The sequence below is a fragment of the Barbatula barbatula genome (genome assembly GCF_947034865.1).
Source record: "Barbatula barbatula genome assembly, chromosome: 25".
Classification (NCBI taxonomy): Eukaryota; Metazoa; Chordata; class Actinopteri; order Cypriniformes; family Nemacheilidae; genus Barbatula; species Barbatula barbatula.
Window position 1 is genome coordinate 12601282 of NC_136788.1, and position 24788 is coordinate 12626069.

General features: G+C 38.6%; 1 protein-coding gene across 1 annotated transcript in view; it reads left to right on the forward strand.

Annotated features, from left to right (window-relative positions):
* The window catches only part of nav2b (neuron navigator 2b), a 66977-nt gene that overhangs the window by 13477 nt on the left and 28712 nt on the right, over nucleotides 1-24788 (forward strand). The window contains exons 3-12 of the mRNA XM_079450452.1: nucleotides 2598-2715; nucleotides 3135-3187; nucleotides 3445-3517; nucleotides 4000-4264; nucleotides 5368-5507; nucleotides 8552-9491; nucleotides 9647-9756; nucleotides 12525-12636; nucleotides 14047-14397; nucleotides 18836-18958. Coding sequence (XP_079306578.1) covers nucleotides 2598-2715; nucleotides 3135-3187; nucleotides 3445-3517; nucleotides 4000-4264; nucleotides 5368-5507; nucleotides 8552-9491; nucleotides 9647-9756; nucleotides 12525-12636; nucleotides 14047-14397; nucleotides 18836-18958 — 2285 coding nt within the window. The remainder of the gene's footprint in view (nucleotides 1-2597; nucleotides 2716-3134; nucleotides 3188-3444; nucleotides 3518-3999; nucleotides 4265-5367; nucleotides 5508-8551; nucleotides 9492-9646; nucleotides 9757-12524; nucleotides 12637-14046; nucleotides 14398-18835; nucleotides 18959-24788) is intronic.

Consider the following 24788-nt stretch of genomic DNA (forward strand, 5'->3'; position numbering starts at 1 on the left):
ACCAGACAACTAAAGGAACATCAGGAGATCCTCAGGTTGGGAGACTGATGCATTGTTTGTTTGTTGTTGTCTGGCTGTATATATAATTTTTTGTTGGATGCTGATTGATTTTTATTTTGTTGAAGGTCCTTTATAAGCATGAAATTGAATTACACGTAGATATACTTAGATACTTTAGCCTCATATTTTAAATAGTGCATTAACCACTAAGTGTTACAAAATTATATGTTATTAATAATGTATATATTGCTTTCTGTTTTATAAAACATAACCACTTCATGGTTTACCACAGGCTTTAATGTCATTGTGTATTTAAACATCTTGGTAACACCCTGTTATCTTTTTTTTGTGCCATTTATGTAGCAACTTTCAACTTTTTTTCTCAGTTTTGAGCAGGTGATCTGGTCACAATGTGCGATTTTCCTTGCTGCAATATTTATATACTATATTTTATATATTTGCTATGAGTATTATTTTTGTGTTTTTTCATTTTTTTCTATTCTATTTAATTTTAAGTTGCAAAATATGTTGCATCACTTCTCCGTATTTCCCATAATTCTCCAACTGTTTCGGCATAACCGATATGCCACAATACATGTGTCTGTAATAGGTCTTCGAAACGGTTTATCTTGGCCGCATTGTGACTTCTGTCCCTTCATAATCCGGCCGAAAGCTCGTGTTTATACATTTACATGTTAAAAATACTCTGGTTTTTAAGAATAGCCCCTGCTGACCTGGTCAGAGTCAATTGTCTGTAAAAAGTAACAACGTTCTGCTTCTGGTGTGCAAGTTTACAGTACATCTATGTGGGTGTGTGTGCACTTGTTTATATAGCTTTGTAGATTTGTACGTTCAAGAGAGGTTTGAAGGGAGAGTAGTGCCAAGTTCTTCATGTGGTGAAGTTGAATGAATAGCTCAGCCGGTCGGCCTGTAATTACGGCACACGCACACATACGATCGCATAGACACGGTCGTGGAGGTTTTACTATAGTGTTCTATTAGTAGTGGTGAGCCGCACTGCAGGTGGGCATTTGGCCATATGGACACCACACACACACACCAATGCTGAGGGCCAACTGTGGGATTCCTTCAGCAAACACTGGTACTAATATACTACTGTACTTCTGTCTCGCTTTGTTCTGGCCGGAGGGATGGAAAATACTGCACTTTCAATGAGTGTGTTCTGGTTAAGAGCTGGTGTGAGGATAAGGTTGCAATTGTAAAACAATGCGAGGGTTGTTACTCGCTTCTTAAATATCTCCTTTAATCTTTCATTTGGAAAATGTGGAAATGACTGAAAAAGCAAAGGGATGGAAAGTACATTTTATGACTTTAGAGGTGTTTGATTTCTAATAAACGGATAATATATAAACCTAGTTTGGACCGGGTAAAGAGAAATCAGAGATTTTGTTCTAAACACATCATAAATGTTAGAAATATATTGCTGAAACACGTTACAAAGACTCAGAAGTATATAATACTGTATTGTGGAGTTAAAACGTTTTTTCACCAATTCTGTGTTCAGGATTTTATGGGCGGGCCTAAAACGGTTACTCGATGGCGAAACGGGCATCCGAGCATGCATGGTCCCGCCCCAGCGGTATTTGACAGTTGAGAAGCGGTGTCATGACAATGGCCGCTTCCCGCGAGTGGGTGTGGTTTCAGTGGCGAGAGCTGACACGTCCCAGCGTTTGAGAGCAGAGAGTCCTGCCTATTTTTCCTAACTTATTTTATTTACTTATTCGGTTTTTTTTCAATTCAAATTTGGTTGGGTGGTTAATAACACACTTTTCTGTTGTGTGACAAACTCAGAACACATATTTTAATGTCACTTTAGTTTAATGCCAGCATGTTGATGCCCAGTCTCAAAATGTGTGCTGGGTACCAGTTGATTATTAAGTTTAAACTTGGAAACGCTGTGTGGTTTTGAGTAATATTGCTCTAAGGTCATTGCATTAACTGTTAATGTATACGCTAAAGAGTTCGGTCACTTGTTAACAGAGTGTACATCTTTCCATATGTTTATATTATTGGAGGTGGAGGTTATTTTGCTGCTGCCTGGAGCTGTTTACATTGAATGGATAGAACGGTTCCCACAGAACTCGCAGAGAGAATCCGTATTAAAAACGTATTAAAAAATTTAAATGGTGATTCCAAGTATCACTGAAAGGCTTATAATATGGACTTTTCTTTCAATGACCCTTTATTTTGACCTCTGTTCTAGTTGTTGTAAGAATGGAGCCAGTTAAAATGATGCTGCCTCCTAGTGCTCGCTTTGTGTAATTGCATTAAGATGCATACTATATCACTCTATACTATACTATACACTACTATATTTTCCAGTGTGTATACTATCAAATTACTCACCGTAGAGAGAGTATTGTATGGACTTGATATAATAATTTTCAGGAAATGTTTGTGCACCCTGGTGTTCTAGACCGTTTTGACATCCTGCTTGGATCAAATTGACATGAAATATAACTTGTAAAATGTAAATGCTATCTAAGCTGATGGACCACAGTGTGGGATTTGTCTTTCAGAGATCTCTACCGAGTTAGACGTTAAATGACTCTTTCTGTTTTTCTTTGGATGAATAGATTTACACAGACTGGGCCAACCACTACCTAGCCAAGTCTGGACACAAGCGACTGATTAAAGACCTTCAACAGGACGTTGCAGATGGCGTTTTGTTGGCGGAAATAATTCAGGTTGTAGGTAAGATTAAACGCACAAAAAATTATTTTCCATAGTTGAATCAAATCCATCATTTTTTCGTGGAAAACAAAACCTGCAATTTTGCTCCACTGTAAGGGTAACCGTAATGAGAACATAAAAGGGGAAGGAATGGGCAAGCAAGCACAAGTTTGGCCGTTACCTTTATTATTTTGGATGGGTCTCGATCTGTTTAGCTCTGAAGTTGATGAAATTCGATTGGTTAATGAGAAGGGGTCATTTGTGGATATCTCATGAGCCTAAAAAAGCAAGTTGTGAAAATTTTTATTGAGAAAAAAGGCAAAAATCTGTTCACTTATTCTGGACAAGATGACACATTCCTGTCATTTCTATTATAAACTGTACAGATGACACGGGACGGCTACGTTTGTAAAACCAAATTCTTTATTATCTCGTTGCAGCTAATGAGAAGATCGGCACTATCAATGGATTTCCTCAGAGTCAATCACAAATGGTATGTCAAAAAAAAAACAATGCTAAGTCTCCAGAAACCACACAAAATAACATATCAATCAAAACAAGGAAATATAAGCATATTCAAGCTAACTATTATATGGGTGTGCATTAATGTAGAATTATATTTCCTTGAAGTGCAGCTTATCTATAAACACCTTTGCCATCTTTTGTCTTTGAGCGTGGACGAGTTTGCCCAAAAAGAATCAGCAAAAATAGTATTGATTTTATATCTCAAACTTTTTCTTTCTGTGACAGATCGAAAATATTGATGCCTGTCTAGGATTTCTGGCTGCTAAAGGATTGAATATAAAAGGAGTTTGTGCTGAAGGTGAGCAGAAACATAAATGCATTTGGGTTTATATCTCATTGTGTGACCCATAAAGAGATAGTTCTTCCAAAAATGAAAATTCTGTCATTATTTAATCACACTCATGTAATTCATATCTGTATAGTAAATTACTTTGTTCCAATGAACACAAAGAAAGATATTTGGAAGAATGTTAGTAATTTTCAATTCTGGGAGATCATTGATCACCATTGTAGGAAGAATGAAATGGTATTCTAAGGTGCCCGAGAACTCTTTGATTTCCTAAATTCTTCTAAATATCTCATCATGTGTTCAACAGAACAAGATCTGGTAGTACTATGGTAGTGGATGATGTAAACTGCTAACATTCTTCCAAATATCTTTCTCTGTGTTCATCACAACAAAGAAATGTATACAGGTTTGGAACAACCTATCCCTTTAAGTGAAGCTCTCTCACTATGGCCAGACCTGCTGAAATAGTTTCTTTGTCTTTTCTAATCCAGAGATCCGCAGTGGCAATCTCAAAGCCATTTTAGGCCTGTTCTTCAGCTTGTCTCGCTACAAGCAGCAGCAACAGACTTTTAAACAGCCGTCCAGCAATGCTCAGAAACTCCAAAACAACCAGACCCACCGATGCGCCAGTCCTGCCCTTTCTCCATACACCTCGACTGGACAATCTCCTTACAACTCTCCCTGCCCCTCTCCTATCCAACCCAACTACATTTCAACTCCATGTTTGCAAAAACCTTTGACAGACCTACAGTCCAGGTATCGTATTAATTCCTTTCAAGAGCCTTTATAAAAGAAGTGTCTTAACAAATATCAACCATTTGACCTGTTAAGAATGACGATGTGTAATATCAACTCTTTAAACATAAAAAAAAAATGTTAAAGCAATTATTATCCAAAATCGGTACAAGGTATGCAAAATTTTTTTCATCTCAATTGTTATCAGAGAATTGGGTATTGGGTCTGTTTTGATCTGGTTAGTTAGTTTAGTTTTTTCAGAACATTAAAAACTTTAGCATTTATTCACATTACACTTTGTGTTAAAAAGCTCTTAGTTAGACAGTGCCTACATTTACATAACATTTAAAAAGATGATCAAATTAAGAGACCATTCCTGTTTCTTTAGTTATCGTTTCCTGCAAATAAATGCAAACAGAAACAATATTTATTTTTGAAGTGTGAGCAGAATATTGTTAGTAGTTCACAGAATTAAACACAAATGATCATTTTACCCAAACACATACATATAAATAGTAAATTCTGAAAAACTGAAAGTTATTTTGAAATGTTTTCTTTATTTTTTCTGCAGCTGTTTATGCTATAGCAACATCTTTAACATCCTATACAGTTTCCTTTATACTTAATAAGAACGTGCTTTAAAACATCTCTTCTCCAACTTCCTCTGTTATTTTCTCTCTTGCATTTCTCCTTATTATCAAGTCATGCATCCAAAGGCTCCAATCAGACAAAAGCTGTCAAGCTCACAGTTGCTCAGAAAAAGAACTCTAGGTTGGCTTTCCACATTTCTACACCCCCCAAACATAACCCCTCGCTGATTTACCTCTCCTCATCCACTCTTATGTATGCGTGGCGTGCCAAGCAAGAATGCATGTTACCTTTTGTGACAAGGCTAGAGCACCATCTACTGGTCATGTTGCGATACCTCAAAGCCTTGCGTCCTCGGGGCCAAACAAGCATGTGAATCCCATTCAATAGTCACTTTGTTCTCTTTCATATGATCACATATTGACTTTAATATTATAAGGTCACTGTAGTTCATTTATGTAATGTGTCTTTGTAGCATGAATAGCCGTTTCAAGGGACTGGATGAATGAGTTTGGTTAATTCTAACTTTATTTCAGGCTTCCAAGCCCCTCAGTGAGGGCGACTGGGGCGGGCGGAGAGTGTAAACCTCGAACCTGTAACCCCAACAGACGCAGCCAGAGTTTCAACCAGTGCGACCGAGTGATCACTTCAATCTCTGTCGGTCCTAATGAAAGAGGCAAGTTATCATACAATTTTATTGTGTTGTATTTTGAAAGAGTTTGTGTTTTTACAAACCGACGGACCTAAACTGCTTTCTGTAACCTACAGCATGTCACAGATGCTGTCAATTGAACTTTTATTGAACCTGAACATTCCTTTAAGTATTGTTACAGTGTCTGTGTTTGTTTTACAGTCTGTTTGCAGCTATAGGAACAGCTGTGTGTTGTAGGAATGTTATTAATCTGTTTAGACAGTGTGGAGATACGACTATAAATTTGTTAACAGACAAACTGCATCTGTAGTTTTTCCACTTTGTGTGCGGATTGTTTTTTTACACTACATTAGTGAGGACGTCTTGTAGTCCATTGTTTTATATAAAGCTTACACAGTATACTATTAAAGATTTAAAGGGAAAGTTCAAAGGGAAGTTTTTGATATACTCGCTTTTGTCTCGTTTTAAATCTGTATGACTCTTCTGCAAATAAATTTGGAGAAATGTTGGTAAACAAACAACCTTAGCCCCCATTGAATGAACACGGAGATACTGAGCTATTTTTCGAAATATCTTCTCTTTTCTTTCACAGATAAAAGAGTCATATACAGATTTTAAAATACATGAGGCATTATGACAACATTTTTAGATGAACTATCCCTTTAAACAAAAACATACGTGGGCCTTTTGAGCATCCGTCTTTACTTAATTTTTTGTCCGAGTTGGATAAGTGCTCATATTTTGCATATTTTTATGGTTCTGTTATTGCATACTGTGTTCGGACACATTTTTGGCATGTTTTCATGTAATTATGGCAGGCATGATTTACACACTTTTCCGTCATGTACGGTAGGAGTTCTCGTTTCTTAAGTGTGTTATTTACTGAATCTTAGCAGATGGCTGTTTAAAATTTGGCATTTTGTGCAATATTATTTATTGTTTTAAATCACTACAGGGAAAGATATTTGCGTTGTAGACTTTAGAGTACAGTGTGTGTGGCCCTGTTGAAGCTTCACAAAATAAGATTTCACCTTTATTGGAAGTGAGTCACCTCTTAATGGGTCTTAATCATGAAACATGAATAATTTCTGAATCTATTAAGCTGAAGTTGTCACTTTGAATCAAACGAGGCATTTTACATGAGATTAGTTTTATGAATCGTAGCTCAAATTCGTTCAGCTCATGTTTCATGATTAGGACAAAGTTGTGAGACTTGGCAATAAATTATATTTCCCAGTTTTCCCTCAAGGATGCCCATAAACAATATGTCCTGTTTGCGCATACATGTTTGATTTACGTAAACATGTGCATGCATGCATGGAGACGTGTGTGTGTGTGTGTGTGTGTGTTTGCCCGTTCAGCTGCACACTGCTGGCTCTGGTATGCTGGTGATGAGGCGTTTACACTGATTCCACACTAATTAGTGCACTTGTGGAACCGCCAGCACAAGAGACAGAGAGAGAGAGAGACAGACAGACAGTGAGAGACAGACAGACAGACAGACAAAGAGAGAGAGACATACAGACAGACAGAGAGAGAGAGACAGACACAGAGAGAGAGAGAGAGAGAGAGAGAGAGAGAGAGAGAGAGAGAGAGAAAGCCAGAGAGAAAGGGTGACCGTGCTGAATTTAAAATAAAAACGTTAGTTTATAAGTATACAGGCTGAGTGACATTAATTTTGCTCTGAACTCTGGGCTGTGTATGAAAAGCACACAGAATTGCTCCATCTGTAAGGTAAGCAACGCTAAACTTTTCATGAAGCGGGTCGGTCAGCGATGTCATCCGCAGTGCCTGTTAGCACAGGGTCATTTGCATTTGTTTTCCAAATCCGGTCACTTGAAAAGGAAAATGAACTCACTTTTCTCATTTCTATTGGGCAGGGTTGTGCAAAGGTCGGATAAAAAAAATTCTCCCTTTTTAATTGAGGAGTTTAGATTGAATTGGCATATGATGTTAAATCTAGTTTTTTTCTTCTCTACAAAGTACGGAGCATTATACAGGGCTTTCTGAAACAACTTTATGATCACTATGCGCATTGAAAACACAAGACTGTTGTTCTGCAATGAATACTGGCTGTAAATGTAATAATTTATTATTAAATAAATGTCATACTTGTAGGCTTAAAGGGATAGTTTACACAAAAAATATAATGATATCATTGTCCCACCTTCAAGTTGTTCCAACTTGTATAAGTGTCTTTGTTCTGTTGAACACAAAAGATGTCTTTTAAAGAATGTGGGAAACCATATCGATTTGGGGCACCGTTGACTACCATAGTAGTTTTGGTTCCTCCAAATACCTTTCTCTGTGTTGAGCAGAACACAGACATTTCTACATGTTTTGAACAACTTGAGGGAGAGTAAATGAAGACAGAATTAGCATTTTTAGGTAAACTATCACTTGGCATTCTTTATGCAATCTTTCTCAGCTCTTTGTCTAATACCCTCCTGTAGTTCTGGATGCCAATGGCGTCACACTTGTCCGTGTCTGTGTGTGACAGCCTGACTGCACTTGGTAACGTTTGAAAGATCTGACCCACTTTCTCAGAGCCAAAGTGGCCTCCTATTTGGAAGGTTGCCCGTTACAGTAGCTGAATGTCCAAATGTGGGAAAAACAGTAGAAATAAGTCATAAATCAATGTATTTATTTATTAATTTTACAGCATATACTGTTTAAATTGTCACTATTAAATAAACGATTTAAAATGCACATTGTGCAGCCGAATAGACTATATGTGTCCGCAAAACCAGTCATACGGGTCAATTTTGGGAAATTGAGATTTATACAACATCTGTAAGCGAAATAAATAAGCTTTTCATTTGATTTATGGTTTGTTAGGATATGACAATATTTGGCCAAGATACAACTATTTGGAAATCTGGAATCTGAGGTCTCAAAAAAATCTAAATATTGAGAAAATCGCCTTTAAAAGTTTATATATTTACAGTTGGAACATAATCTTTACTTATCATCCTAATAATTCATGGCATAAAATCAATATTTTGACCCGTACAATGTATCGTTGGCTTTTTATATAATGTTGTGTATATTATTTCTTGCATGCACAGAGAAAACAACCCCATCACCCATAATGGTTGAACATGGACCAGTCAGCTCTTCGATTCCTCCGCCCAGCTGCGCCACCAGCAGCAGCGCAACATCTAAACCCTGGAGAAGCAAGTCGCTCAGCGCTAAACACACTGCCACTTCCTCAATGGTGACAGTTAAACAGCCAACTCCAGCTTCTCTTGAGGTTCCTCCAAAAGTCATCGCCCAGAAGTCCATGCTTGAAAAGCTCAAGCTCTTCAACAGCAAACCAGGTTCCCGAACCTCCAAGGCAGAAGTTCCGGATGCTCTAGAACCGGAAGAAGGCCAGGTTCAGATCTGCCCCATCCACCCCGAAGCTCATCCTGGAAACCAGCGGCCCGTCACTCCCAGCAGTTCCAGGAGCTCCAGTCCCAAGCTAGCTCTGAAAGGCATTGCACAACTGACACTCGGTAGGGCTTTGGCTCCCAGAATAGCGTCCGAAAAACTGAAAGACAAGTCAAAACTTAAAGAGAAAACCAAGGTTGGCAAACAACTTCACGTTGCAGAAACTGAGCACCCTACACCTGTTGCACCCGAGTCTAAAAAGTCCATTCCCAAAGCAAATAAAAACAGCAATATTGCCAAGAAAGATATTTCAAAAGCAGCTGTGAGTGGCATACCCAAACCAAGCCAGGGAGGCAGAGGTTCAGCTGCAAATAAGGTGTTAGTGTCGCCTCCTTGTGGTGTAGATGTAGAACGCCCACTGAATGGAAAGTTAGGAAGTTTATCTGTACATAAGGGACACAAAGACATTAAAAGCTCAGACTCTTCTTCAAGCTTGGTGTCAGAGGGGAAGAATAGCCAAGATGTTGCGATTGGTGCTCAGACTCACTCAATTGCCAGCAACACAGTCAGCGTGCAACTACCACAACAACAATATAACCATCCCAACACAGCTACCGTCGCTCCATTCATGTACAGGTGAGGTTATTGTTCGTCTTTGTATTCGTTTCTCAGTTTGTGGGACGGTTATTTGAGGTTTTATGCAAAACAACTTAGTGTATGTGAAGTATTTTATCATTTTTTTCCCGTAATGCTGTAATTGTGGCACTGAATTATCAATATGCCGTCTGTAGGTCTCAAACAGAGATCGATCAGACCGGATTGACGGCGGGAACAGAGGAAAGAAGAGAGAAAACTGGCTTATGCAGCAAATCCATTCATTCTTCTCTAGAGAACCTGACAGGTACGAACCAGGGAACATAATGAGTCACAGTCTATCATGTTTTTAATGGGGTAGTTTGCCCAAAAATGACAATTCTTTCAGCGTTTAGTCGCCTCGACAGCTACAGGGAGGTTTCGAGGCTGAATACTTTCATTTTGAGGTGAACTATCCCTTTCGTGCGCTAGAATAGTTACACAATGTTCTTACAAGGCTCGATGTGATAAAGCGTCAATCGATAAATCTTGTCTCTTCCATGTTACAATATTTTGACAGCCAACCATCACCATGTAGTTTGCATCAAGCTTATTAGCCCCACCCACAACTGTATTTCATTGGTCAATCGTTCAGAAGATTTTGCTCCACATATAGTAGCTGTGATTGGTTTGCCATTTATTTTGAATTCATTGTGAACATATGGATTGATGTTTTGTTGTATTAGTAATGCGTTCCAGCACATTGGTCAGTTGGATTTTAGTCGTGCCGTGTAAGTGAATCGAGATTGTGTTATAGACGCGGAATTCGTTAGAAAGTGGTAAAGTATACAATGCGATATTTCTAAACACTATAATTTTTCGTATAAAATGGTACTAATAATTTATGAATAAATGCGCTGTATTGTCCAAGGCCAGTCTGCGGGATAAAAAGAAAACAAAACCCCTCTCATCTGCATGTAAAAGGCTATAGATGTCAAGGAGTTGCCAAGGCCTACAAGCTTGTGTGTGTGTGTGAGGGCAGATCTTTTCTCTGTGTGGCAGAGCTCAGCACAGAGAGAAAAACTCAGCACGGGGTTGTTCTCTGGACTGGTGTAGACATAAGAGCTATTTTCCAACTTCCTCTCTCGCTTTTCCATGAAGGAAAGGAACAAGCAGGACGCCCTTTACAAGAGCTTCTTTCATGAATCAATCAGCACTTTCTCTGAGAAAACGAGACCATTTATTAATCTTAAAAAAAGGTGAACAGGAGTCCGAGTCATAGAGACCGAAAGAATACAAGAAAACGTGTAGGGAGAGACGGTCCTTCTGCGTGCAAGTGACTGGACAAGACCTTACTATCTAAATGGACCCAGCAGGAAGTCCAATAGCACCCTCTGTCCGAACCAAAAGAACAGGACTAAGTTCTCCTGAGGACACCTTAGTTGAACGTTCTGATCTCAGGAATAAGTTTGAGGGGCCAGAAATCTGTAGTGGACCTTTACCATCATCTGAAGGTGTCGCTGAAAGGGGTTTGAATGTAGAGGGGGTGAACACGTTCAGCTGCGTGTATCAGGTGCATTTGACTCAGCACGCGTGTGTGTGGGATGGCATTGCACGGGTTAATGAGGAGATCCTTCTTACTATGTTGGATATTTTTGAGAAGCATAAAAGTAAGTGCATGCGGATGTGTGCGTTTGACTTTTTTGGGCATGTACACAGGTATTAAGTTACCGCTTTTTCAACTTTTTACATTTTTCAGAACTGCACTTTTAACAGAATTTTTTTACTTTTGGTGCTTTTATTAATAAAGATAGTTTGTTTCTCCTTAAAATGAGCTGTAAATGAATGTGTATTGTGTATGTCATATCATTTGAACTATGGTACATTTAAGAAATATGTGATCAATAATTATTTTGAGTGAGGAATATTTGACACACGGGAGACTTGATGGGACAGTTCACACAAAATGTTTTATTCTGTTATCATTCACTATATCTTTGAGTTGCTCAAAATCTGTATAAATGTATTTTTTTCTGATAAATACGGAGAAAGATGTTTGGAAGAATGCTTGTAACCAAACAGTTCTTGGCCAACATTGACTACCATAGTTGGAAAAATGACATTGGCAGTCAAAAGTGCCCCAGAACTGTTTGCTTTCCTACATTCTTCAAAATATCTTCTTTTGTGTTCATCAGAACAAAGAGACGTATGCAGCTATTTTTCCTACTATGGTAATCAATGGTGGCCAAGAACTGTTTGGTTAAAAGCATTCTTCCTAATATCTTTATCTGTGTTCATCAAAACAAATAAATTATAAAGATTCTCACAACTCAAAGGTGAGTAAATGATGGCAGAATTTTTATTTTTGGGTTGACTTATTGTTACGTTAAGCAAAAGTTTCCATTTACTCTTCATTAACTTTCAGGGAGAAATACTGGTAATATTATAGAAAACGTATCTATGATTTTTCTTTTTTAACAGCATGGATCCGGCAAGTGTGTTCTTCACAACAATAAGTAGTATGTTTCGGCCTCAGCGATGCAAAAATGTTTGTTCTATGTCTTGCCAAACATTCCTAAAAGAGGTTTATTCTTTCCTCATACAGCCTTTAGGAATGTACTGTACCACAGCGCTCCTATTCCTACACGATGTACATCATGTGTGAGTGTTTGTATGGCTCTGTGTTTGTGAGAGGCTGCTCTGTACCTCCTGAGCTTCTTGTGGACCCCTCATGATCGGTAAACAGCCCTTAATCCATCCGCCCAAATCCTCTCTCAGCCCTTGCATACACTGCGTTTTTATTTTTAAGCAGCGCTCTGGTAACGTTTTGTACGTTGGAAGCGCAAAAAGCTCTTTTACAGAAGGTTTAACTTCATGTTTCGTAATGAGCAGAAGGGGGAAGTGGGAGCTGAAACGCTAATACAGAACTCTGAGGTAGTTCATTCACATGGCATCTCATGATTCTTTGGGTCTAGGTGCATTTTTTAAACGTTTTACTTTGTGTGTGGATGTGTGTGTTCGGACATGCCTCAAAGTTACGGTAGCAGCTGTTTGGAATTGTGATGAAGTTTGTGATGAAGAGTGTGTTTTCTTCAGGTGAGGACTCCGAGAGAAAGAGACTACATACTGTGAAGAACATCGCTGATCTGCGACAAAACCTAGAAGAAACCATGTCAAGCCTGCGGGGGACGAATCATATTAGTCACAGGTAGGAACCTTGTGGCTGTGTGTGCGCAAGAGCGTCAACATTTCTTTGCGTTACTGTATAGATGTGAAATTTGCAATCAGAACTTAAAATATAAACATCATCATATAATATGGGCATTTACACCACCAAATATTGACATCTGACCTATCAGTATGACTTAAAGGACTAGTTTAAGTCATAAAGCCCCCCATTGACTTTCCATAGTCGGAATAAAATTACTATGGAAAGTCAATGGGGCTGATTTTGAAGTGAACTACTCCCTTTAAAAAGTTATCTGACAAATGTAATACTGTACATAACTATGTGTTTAGAGGTGTATAAAGACATTACATAAGTAATGATGCGTTATGTTTTTATAACCTTAGAATGAGCTATTTCTATCTACATCACGGGTCCCCCACATGGAATTCGCCATGTGGTTTCTTTCTGCTATTCAGAACACGTTTCGTAAATACATTATCTCTTTCGGCAAAGAAGCAAAAACGTGACGACTTCTTAGTTTTGCATCAGCCACCGTAGTAATTCGAAAGAGAGAGTCGGAGTGAGGCGTTGGTTGCCTTTTGCAACCTCACCGCTAGATGCCGCTAAATATCATACACTGAACCTTTAATATTTCTATATTCAAATGTTATAAATATGCTATTGTAAAAACCGAGTGCATTAGAAATACGTGACAGGAAGAATTACTATTAGTTGTGTAGTAATATATTGTTAGGGCGTCTGTGTTATAAAAGTTTGGTTTCGTAGTTCTGTGCTCAATCTGTTAGGCTAGTTTTTAGATTATCAGATTAATTCTAGTGTAATTATGGTGGTATTATATAGGGGTCCCTCTAGAGGTAGTTGCCTCTCAGTGCATTTTACTCATCTCAGTTCACGACGGTCCTGTATAAATGAAATCAGTTCAGAAGGGTTGACGTAGGACATGACATTAATTATGAGTGAGCGCAGAGATCACAGCAGAGCTCAGAATGCTCCCCATTGTCTCCGGGTGTGTGAACTCTTTTATCTGTGAGAGTTTGTTAACAGGAAAAGTCTCTAACCGGCTTTGAGAAAGACAGTTTGATTGGCATTAGGAGCTCTTTCGGGGGTGCCGGGTTTTTGCCCTCGCCGTGATGGGTTTGATGTTCCTCTCCATCTTTCAGCGTACAAAAGCTAGCCGTGAAATCGCCCGGGGGCCACCTACTGCCTGTTATTGCTGGATGAAAGCTTGTTTCAGTATCCCAGAAAGGATGTAGAATTGTGCCAGAGCTCAATGCTACATTTGTTTTTCGTTTTTGTTTCATTAAAAGAAGAAATATATGATAAAATGATATAAAAGTCAGAGGTATGTGTTGTCACATGTCAGCATCACAGATGCATGTTTATCTCACTTAAATCTAAATTGTGTTCTGCCTTCCCATCATGTTACAGCACCCTGGAGACGACCTTTGACAGCACAGTAACCACGGAAATTAACGGGAGGGCCTTGCTTTCACTCAATCCCCGCCCTGCCTCTGCATTGCCATGGCGACTGGGCTCATCCAGCCCTCGTCTACAAGCTGGCGATGCCCCTTCATCAGGGAACGGGTTCGTACACCATGGTGGAGATTGTGGGCGCCACGTGCGCCATCATCAAACAAGCGCTCGCAAAGGAGCCGTCCGTGGCCTTGATTTTTCAGACAATGTGGAGGAGCTGGATGGTGTTGCCATGGAAACACCAGGGTACATGAGTGATGGAGATGTCCTGGGCAGAAGCGTGAGAGTGGACAGTGTCCCTAGTGGGTAAGTTTGGGTTGTGTTTGCACATTGCGTGAGTTGTTTAGTTGTGATCTAGGACATGTATATGATATCAAGTTCTACAAATCTGAAAAGTGTTCCAAGTGACATTCAGGAAAGAAGTGTTTTCCTGCATCTGCCTCTGGGGGCACTATTTAGTTGGACTGTTGTTTGAAGAATTATCTTTCTTTCTTTATTCCTTCCGTCCATCTGAAGGAAATACTAATGAGGAAATGATTTATTATTCCGAGTTAATTTTCGTTAATACAATTATTAAAAATAGCAGTGATTTATTTTTTAAGTTTTGTATTATAAGGTTATATTATACATTTGTATAATTATATATATTTTTTTATATTTGAAACTTTTTACGTTTTTAATATTATTATTTAGTTATTTTTAAGTACATTTATTAGTTTATAAAGTTATTTTGTCAACAGAAATTAATAATTTGATACATAGTTATTGCTTTCAAATACAGTTCAAAATGTACTTTGTAGCCTTTGTGTCTCTTTTCTTTTAGCAGTCTGTGGATGTCTGTTATCAGCTGTTCATTTAACTGTCTGTCAGTAGGGCATGAAAACCTTCCGCACGCAATGTGTAGCCTGTGGTAGCAAAGCGGGAGTCAAGGGTCATGGGAAATATTCATGGCTCGATCTTAAGATACGAATAAATGAAAATTTGGGGCATAGAGAGAAAGACAGAGAGAGAGAGAGCACATTTAAGGTTTGGAATTTACCTCGCAGAGATGCATTTAGCCGACTTCATGGAAAAATCGTGACCTTCCGACCCCCTAAAAGAGATAAGGTTGCGTCCAAATTTGGAAATACAGTACATGCGACAATATACACCCGGAGTCATGCAGAATCTTTTAGCAGTCTTGTTCAAACAGGGATTGGGCAGACAGCGTTTATTGAAGTCTCGTATTCCTTGCACTTATTACCGAATCTCAGTGATTCTCTCACCACAAAAAATCTTTGCAAGACATTTGATCAAAGTTGAAAAGAGCCCAATTTCCTTTGACCATATAGGGATTGATTTTGAAATGAGTCAACATTGGGTATTTAAAGCAAGTTCTTAAACTTGATGCCTTGGAATCTTTTGAGAACCACACAAAATGTATTTATTTGAGTAAAGCCAAGTTATCTAAGAGGACTATGAAATTTGGTTTATCGCCTTGTTTAGATCATCAGGAGGTTAAAGAAAGCTTTTTAACTGGGATGATCATTTATTACAAAAAGTTTGTATTGTTTTAAAGGAGCAATGTGGACATTTAAGTGGTATCTAGTGGTGACGTTGAAAATTACAACCAACGGCTCACTCCACTGCTTGCCTCTCCCTGTTGGAGCCCTATGGTGGCTGACACAGGACAAAGATGTCGTCATGTTTTCGCTTCTTTGCTGAAGGAGAACCTATTTGTGAAACTAATAGTACAGACCCCATGAACACCAGTCATGTACTATACAATCATTGTTTGCGGATGTATTCATACTTCATTGTTAAACATGTAGTCTCTCTTCCTACTGTACTGTGTACATATGATGTAGCCAGATGATAAATATGAATAACTGACGCACATCCCTACGCCTCATTATGTAAGGTCTTTATACACCTCTAAAGACAAAGTTATCAATATTATATTGCATTTCTTTCACTAGATCAATTTGCGCAATAACTCCAAACCAAAACAGTTTTTTCAATAAATGTATATGTTTTCATTACCATGGTAAAGTTTTTACCTCCATGCCCACATCTGCTAAATTACTTACAGGGGGTCACAGGGTCAGGAAAAATACATCACCTGCTTGAACCACAATGATTTACTGGTGAAACCAATGTTAACAAGCCGTTGTTGCTCAGTTACCAATGTTAAATAGAGCCATTGCCCCAGATCTGCCTGTTGAGCAGATGTATCATGTAAAAATACAATGGGATTGAAATCGTAACATCTCAGACTTTGAAAACAGCCATTACATAAAAATATGTCATTAAATAAAATAAAAACACAAGAAGAAGTAAAATAAGTAACAAACAAATGATATTAAAACCACATTTGAATAATACACAACAGCTCAATTTTAATAGACAGGATGAGAAGTATAATAAATCATCTTTGATATGAATCATATCTGATGATTCATGATTCGTTCCCTGTAGCTAAATGGAAACTCATAAATTGTCTGAATGACATTTGGAGTCGCTCCTGAAATGCATTTACCTGAAATGTCCCACGAGCCTAACAGGTTAGTCAGTGACGCAGATGAAGAAACCACGATCGCCTCGCAGCAGGAAATGAGAGATTAAGATAAGGATGCGTGTAGGATGCGTGTCTATTAAGATTTCACAGGCACAACAGGAGCTATTCCTACGAATCTTGTGATGTCACTCTGTTGAATGACAGTTGTTTAGATTTTGCATTATGCATGTGGTAGACGCCTTTATCCAAAATGAGTTCGTGCGCATTCAGGGTGTGTAAGGTAAGAGTTTCATTTACCTGACACGATGTGAAATAGTCAAACTTTTCTGATATTAGAGAGAAACTTTCACTTTAAATCTATTGAAAACTATTGAAACTTTTTTTGTTTCATTTAAAAATGACATGGGTTTGGAACATGAGAGCAAGTAAAGTGCTTTAGCCCCCAGAAGGATTTTGTTGTTATCAGTGCAGTTGCTGGTCTCTCAAGCAGTACTCTCAAGCATTTGATACTCACATTGTTGGTCCCCAAAGGGCAAATGACTGTCCTATTGAGAACCTGTTTAGAACATCCACTTAACTACTCAGCAGAGCAAACACCATTCAGCTATTGCCTTGGGATATAACACGGTCTCACAGAGCTCAACTGTCCAGTTCTGCATGCAGTCCAACCCTCCAACTTCCCCATCTCTCTCTCTCTCTCTCTCTCCTCTTTTCTCATTGCAGTTTGTCCTTAGGGATGTTAGGAACACATAAATACTCACACTAGAATCGCAAACACACACACCTTAATAGTCAACAGACAGTCATGTGAATCTTTCTGCCAAGATTTTCTTGATAACAGTCCTGGTTTGTGACCTTTAGTGAGGTGAGTGGATGTTGTTACTTGCTGGTAAAAATATATTTGCTTTTAAAAATAGAAACTGTTGACATTGGTTTATGCTTTGTGAACTAAGATGAAGAATTGTAGTGACCTTAATGTTAAGAAAGATGAATACATGATGAAAAACTATATTTACGTTAAAATACTAATTTTAGGGAATTGTCATTTTGGGGAAATTAGATTTTACAGAATATTCACATATTATTCAAATGTGGTAAAAATGACAAATTACAGAAATGGAACACAAATTTATAAATGTGGTAAAAAATTTCATGAAACAATTGTGTAAAGTAAAACGTCATTTTGCCACCTGTGGCCAGATTATTGTTTTTTTCAGGATTTTTTTACAGCGTTGCTCATTGTTAGTTCATATATTTGTAATTGTTCATTTTTAAAATTATATTTTATGTGAGGTTCAATCCGGAACTGTTCAAAGTTGTGCAGTTCAAGTAGATTTAGTTTCTTTTCTTGGAGGTTCATACTGTATCTTATAATTCTTTAAATAGTAGCTTTTCCCCTTTATAAGCAGTTAAAGTTTCTTCTGTACTTCTGTACATTTTGTTTTTGAGTTTACCATGACATGTTTAAAGGGCAAACATAAATATTTACTTGTGTCTGTGGCTATTACATAGATTTCAATGCTTTGAAGAATATACGTTTTGTAGTGTACATACGGAAAATCGTGCAAGCTATTGTCAAAACATACAATGTGTAGTAAACATAAACCATTAGAACTCATTGACTTTAAAGAACTGCAGACAGAAACTGCTTTTCAACCTTGAATAATACATGACAATCTATATTTGTTTTACGTTTGCTCATAGATGAACACATTACTTTCAGTTAACTCCTGAAGAATATTCAACTGCTTCGAGTTTGACAGCTTTAACAGTTTAGTAGAAAATATTGTGTGTCACTAAATATTAAATATAAGGTTTCTGTAGGGGTTTGTATAATGTGGCTGTTCTGGTGCAGCCAAGGAAACAAAAACACTTCACTTTAGCACTTCTCTATTAAAGCTTTACCCCTTAACGTAGTGAAACTGGTTTTTCCTGTTGGATGAATTTACGAGACATTGACAGACATTCTTTTTTTTACATTGTTTGTGGAGCGACAATTGACTGCATTTATGAATATGAACACTGAGACACAGTCAAAGAAAAGCAGATCACAAAAAAATTTGTTGTTATCTCACCTGGAAGCATTGTTAACCATAGCGTTACACTAGACGCCTTCATGCTCCATTTACAGCTAAAGCACAATATTAGACATAATGAATTTCAATTGCTTCATGTGGCCGAATGTGCTCCAGTAAACATTTGATTGACTATACAAAACATGACAACACGCCGTTTGCGTTTTTGCAGCTACATGACTGATGGAGGGCTGAACATGTACACCCGCGGGGTTAACCGGGTCTCAGATGGAATGAGCTCTGTAAGAGGGCCTCTTCACCACTTCAATCCCAAAAGCCAAGATGACACCGATAGGTAGGACTTAACCTTTGAACTCTGCACTTTTGGTTACCCATACAAACTTACACTTGGTGCCGGAACCCTGAAAGTTGGCTCCAAACTGGCAATAATGCTATGAATTTTATTTATTTTGATCATTTCTCATGTCCCAAAATTGTGACCAGCTTACATTGGGGAAAAGCTGCAGTGTTCTTACCGTTTCTCTACACTAAAATGATTGGCTGTTGATTTTCATGAGTTGTATTTGCTTTTAACTGTTTGAAAAGGAAAACATAAAGGATGACTAATAATAATGATTAAATAAAAATCATGAAATATGGAGATACAGGGTTTCAGAAGGACAGCAGCCATATTTTCTCATGAGGTTTGCAGTTCCTCAGACTCAGTCCCACAACTTATTTTGTGCCAAAGCGACTTGATTCTTCTGTTTGTTCTATACACCTGTACATAAACCCCCATTGTATGTTCAATAGTTAATCTGCAGCGTTTTAGTTCAGTAACACTGTTGCCTTTGTTTCCTTACAAAGGAGAGAGGAGCGATTGTCTTTCCCAGTGCCAAAGGCAACAGTTAATGGATGGGCTTAGACATTTATCCCCATGCACACACAGAGACCATTGCAAACCCTTCTTTATGCATTGTTTTCTTTGCAATGGGTCTACCAAATGGCGCATTCATGTATGTGTGCGTGCTTGCGTTTGGTGTGTCTGTTTACTGACCTGGAGGCCCTAAGGCTATTGAACATCCCACATCTTGTGTTGTTTCTGTGGTGTGCCTGCTCAAAAAACAACTGTGTGGGTGAACATGGAAAAACGATCTGTGTTTTTACTAAATGCGTGTCGGAACTGACATAACCTTTTGTATTTCATATGTTATCTGTTTGATGAATCAATGATACACGAGTTAAGAGTGGCGAAGCAGGTGAAGATGCAAACAACCAGAGTTTCTCTCTTAACCGTTTGTATGTGGACAAATGTTTAAACCAGCAGATGTTTGTTTAAGAGGAAAGAGATGATTTTTGAGAAGGAACGAGTGAAGAAATTAAAGTGAAAAAGCAGTCGGTGGGGAGGTAAGCAGATGTTACAAGAATGCGTAACTGGTTTCTCTTGAAAAGAAAGATTGACATGATGTTGAAAGAGAAATCGGATTCACTAAAAGGTACTTAAAGTTCACGCCTAAATGAAGATTCCTTCATCATTTACTCACCGTCATGTCATTCCAAACCTGTATGATAGGGCTGGGCGGAATGTCAGAATATGCTGTTACCGCAGAATAAAATGCAAACCATAAGAGATTTTTCTATTCTGTGTATACCGCGGAATGTAAATAAGTAGGCGTGGTTAACTCTGCGCACTGCAAGTCGGTAGTCATGATGAAAAAATGCACCAATAACAAATCAAATATTGACCGTCTTTCAGTCTGTAGTTTTGTGATTCGCTCCAGTCCGGACCTTTCTCTCTCACACACAGTGCTCGTGCAGGGGTGCGCGTGCATATTAAAAAAGCAAATTCTCACGTTTTTCAAAAGTCAAATTGTTTTGTAAAGCCATTAATATTTTAAATAAAGTTCAACTTTAGGCGAGCCAAAACTTGCGTTGAAATGCTTGATGCTTTGACGGGACGAGCCGCAACCCCCATTTTGGGAGACGCGTGTGGAGTCACTCGAAGTACAAAGACAAGCATGTCTATCTTCCAACTGTATACATATGAAGATGAATAAATAATAAAATAATTAATCTCATTATCCGAACTTAATCTCAGAAAAAAGAGGTATATAGAATTATAATGGTAGATTGTTGATATGAAATCAAATAACTCATTCAGTGAAATAGATTGGTCATTCCGCCCACCCCTAATGTATGACTTTCATTCTATTCCCTAGATATTTTGAAAAAAGGTTGGTAAATCAAATCAAATCCCTTTATTGTCACCATATACACAAGTGGAACAGTAGGTGTAAAACTTGGGTACGGTTCTGACCACCATGGCAGTGTGACAGTATGACAGATAAGTGACAAAACAACATTGACCCCTTTGACTTCCATTGTGTGGACACAAACCAATGAGGCATTTCTCAAAATGTCGTCTTTTGTGTTCCACGGATGAAAGAGTCGTAGTACAGAAGAGGGCCTCAGAATCGGCTGTAGGGTGGACCAGACTTGATGTTGATGGGGTTAAGTCTATCTCTGCAAGACTAAGGCTGCCATGAAGTCAACACACATCTCTCTGATGGAATGACAGTAGTTAAAAATCTTTCAGACCTTGGCAAAAAATGAAAAAGCCAGACTGATGACCTACAGACAAGCATTGTTAAATATGCCTATATATGGTTATTTTCTGTAAGCTCAACCAGGTGTTCTCAGGGCATTCTGTGCCCAGTACCTGTCAAGATATCAACATTATGCCCAGATTGATACAGCTGAAAGAGGGATGATCTAAGGCCTCATGAAATATTGCTGGGGGTTAGAATTCAACAGGAATTTATTTTTCCCTTTTTACTACAAATGCTTGATGTCATAATTTTGGAGTGTTTCTCCAACGCCTGGTGCAAGATAGCATTAGATCTTTTGTTATTTTGCCTTGCTTTGTCATTAAATCTTCCAAAATATCCCAGAACGGTGGAAAAAGATCGAACTCCGTTGATCTATCATTGTGAAGGTTACGATGGGAGCCATGGTTTTGGTTTTGGAGTTAGATGATGAGATTGCTGTTGAAGATTCATGTTTAGATTTATTTACGTTGGACTGTAAATTCAGTCATTGGTCATGTGTGCATGTCAGTTTAACGCATAGACAGGTTTGTTGTGACTGGCGTAGGTCAATCAAAATTGTCCGTCTGACATCTGCATTTACAAAACTGGAATAGTGTGCTATGAGAAATCCTCAGTGTGATCTTACGGGTCCTCATTTAGACTTGAAAAGTGGGCAGTTGCACTGTTCACAGTGTTGTTTCACAATAGCGTGAGACGTGTCTGCTTGTGTTTAGCATGTATGTTGAGTTTCAGTTGCAAGATCACAAACTGGTTTGTTCCCAGTGATCGCTCTTAGATAATTCAACAGGATTAACTGTCAGTCAAATGGCATGTGGGTTAGACTTTATGAGGCAATATTCATATTAAGAGGATGTTTTGGGAGCGTTGACAGACTAATATGCCAATTTGCCCTTTGGTAAGATGGCAAAAATTTTGAAAATGAAGATAAATGTTTGTTTTGCTTTTTTATATGATAAATATAAATGTTATTAATATAAAACAATGTAATATTAACAATATTAACACAGACATATGAATCCGTTTCACTTACCGCGTGCAGTTCGTGTCCGGCATCTTTTAGCACCGGGACTGCGCCATCTATCAGTCACAAACAATCTCCAAATCCAGCCTTATATCCACCGTTTATATAACATCCATCACTGAAATGCCCGTGAACAAACTGTCACACCTAACAAGTTGACAATGTTAAGCATGAGAAGCCAGCACCTTCAACAGTGTAAAGTCAGAGTGCATGACATTGCATGTTACCTCCAATTTAACTTCTGGTCTATGTTTGGTTATAACATTTTCAATTTATATTCATATTAATTTGTTTTATTCATAATCTATTTTTAATATTTATTGTATTAAAATAAAACCGGTTGAGCCTGTGGCTGTCTGGAAAGCTCTCCAGATGTGGCACAACTGTGCCCTGGCAGACTCGAGTTTGAGCCCCGGCTCGGCGTCCTTTCTCGATCCTGCTCCCCTCTCTCCTCCCTATAATGCCCTGTCTCTCTACACTTTCCTATAATTAATAAAGACAAAAAACTTAAATTAAAACTACTCAACAGATATAGGTTCTTTGTGCAGGTCTACAGGAAGTTAAGTTTGGGTTACATAATGTTTGTTAATGTTGTTGCCGCTGAAACCGTCTTTATCGTGACCTTTTAAAGAAGCAAGGCCTCCGTCCTTTTATATACTTTCACATACTCAAACACGCCCTCAAAAATGACAGTCGTCTGAAACATGTGGTGTCTTAATCCCCGTGTAGTTTCCTGCCAGCGCACAGACGTTCTTTTTAAGTTGCGTGATGATTACTACATTGTGTAGGACTGTGTAATTTGGTCGAGGCGGTTCAAACACTGAGCTGAAATGCGATCAGGGCGTCTCGCCCGGCAAAGGGGCTTGGGGATGTCCAGGCTGAAAGGAGAGCTCTGGTCAAATCCACACCCACACTGAGGAAATGTGCCATAGTGCTCACGCTCACATCTTTGGGTCAGTGCATTCTTAACTTCAATGCCTGTGAAAACCTTTGACTAGGGAATGTAGAAGGGAAATGACGGGCTTCTGTGCAGTGTTGAGTTGGTTGGGTGACTTCTGGTTGAATTGCACATGGTTTGATTGGAAGAAAATAAAGGTTGTAATTTAAGCAAAGGTTTCTTTGATCAAGAAAAGTGGTCATTTAGTTTTACATGTCCACTTTCTTGTGACCCGTGTAATTAAATGGTATGTTTTTGGTTTCAACATTTCAAACCATTTGAATTTAGGTTGTAGAATGTTGGCAAACTTCTTGACTGTTGTCATTCCCCCTTAACAAACACCAACATGGTGGGGGGGGGTTGTATTTGTTAGGGGCATTGTGAACTAGCCTTGAAGGTGAAGTTCACTCACAATTAAACACTCTGTCGTTTATTCACCCTCATGTCATTTCCAAACTTTATCAACTTTTTATTTTCTTGACACAAATGATATTTTGAGGAATGTGTCAGGGCTTTTGTGTCCATACCATAGATGTCAAAGGGGGGCAATGTTGTTTGGTTACCAGCGTTCTTCAAAATATCTTTCATACAGGTAGAGAATGACACAAGCGTGAGTAAAGGATGAAGGAATTTATTTTTGGGTTAACTTTTACATATGTAAGTCTGGTCTGGCATTTGTCTACCAGCATAATTTTGAATATTGAATGTGGCAATATATAAATATAGGCAGCCATAGTCCAAATCTGTTATTTCCCCAATTATATTTTTGTAATAGTAGCATGGAAGGGGTGCTTTGCTTTGTAAACATTAGATTATGAGTGTGTGTTTTTTCTCAACAAAAAATACATATTTATTTTTTTCCTCATATTGTTACTTAACACGTTTCTAAGAACAAATTATAATTCACATTTTATTTTATCTCTCTGTGCTAATAAAAGTAATGTTGATATAGACTGAAGCCTGTAGGGGTGCAAGATCATCATGTGTTCTTCAACAAGAACTTGACCAGAACAAAACAGTGAGCTGAATAGAGAGAGAGAACCTGGCGTCCTGCCAAACATGCATTAGTATTCATGATAGCCTAGCAGGTACAGTCATTAAGTACATGAGAGAGCAGCTAAAATAATCTCTCCGCTTTGACACTTCCCTAGGCCCCTCACCACACACACACAAACACACATCCACACACTGCAGTAGGAAAACAGTTGTGTTGGTGTTATGGGTGAAAATGATTAGGATCTTTGATATTATTGGTGTGTCTGGTTTGGAGGATCTGATATGTTTTCCAGCAGTCTGTTTGTACCTGCAGTGCTTTTTTTAGGAATGGATTTAATGAGAGCGAGAGAGAGCGAGAGAGAGCGAGAGAGAGAGCGAGAGAGAGAGAGCGAGAGAGAGAGAGCGAGAGAGAGAGAGCGAGAGAGAGAGAGCGAGAGAGAGAGAGCGAGAGAGAGAGAGCGAGAGAGAGAGAGCGAGAGAGAGAGAGCGAGAGAGAGCGAGAGAGAGAGAGCGAGAGAGAGAGAGAGAGAGAGCGAGAGAGAGAGAGAGAGCGAGAGAGAGAGAGAGAGCGAGAGAGAGAGAGAGAGCGAGAGAGAGAGAGAGAGCGAGAGAGAGAGAGAGA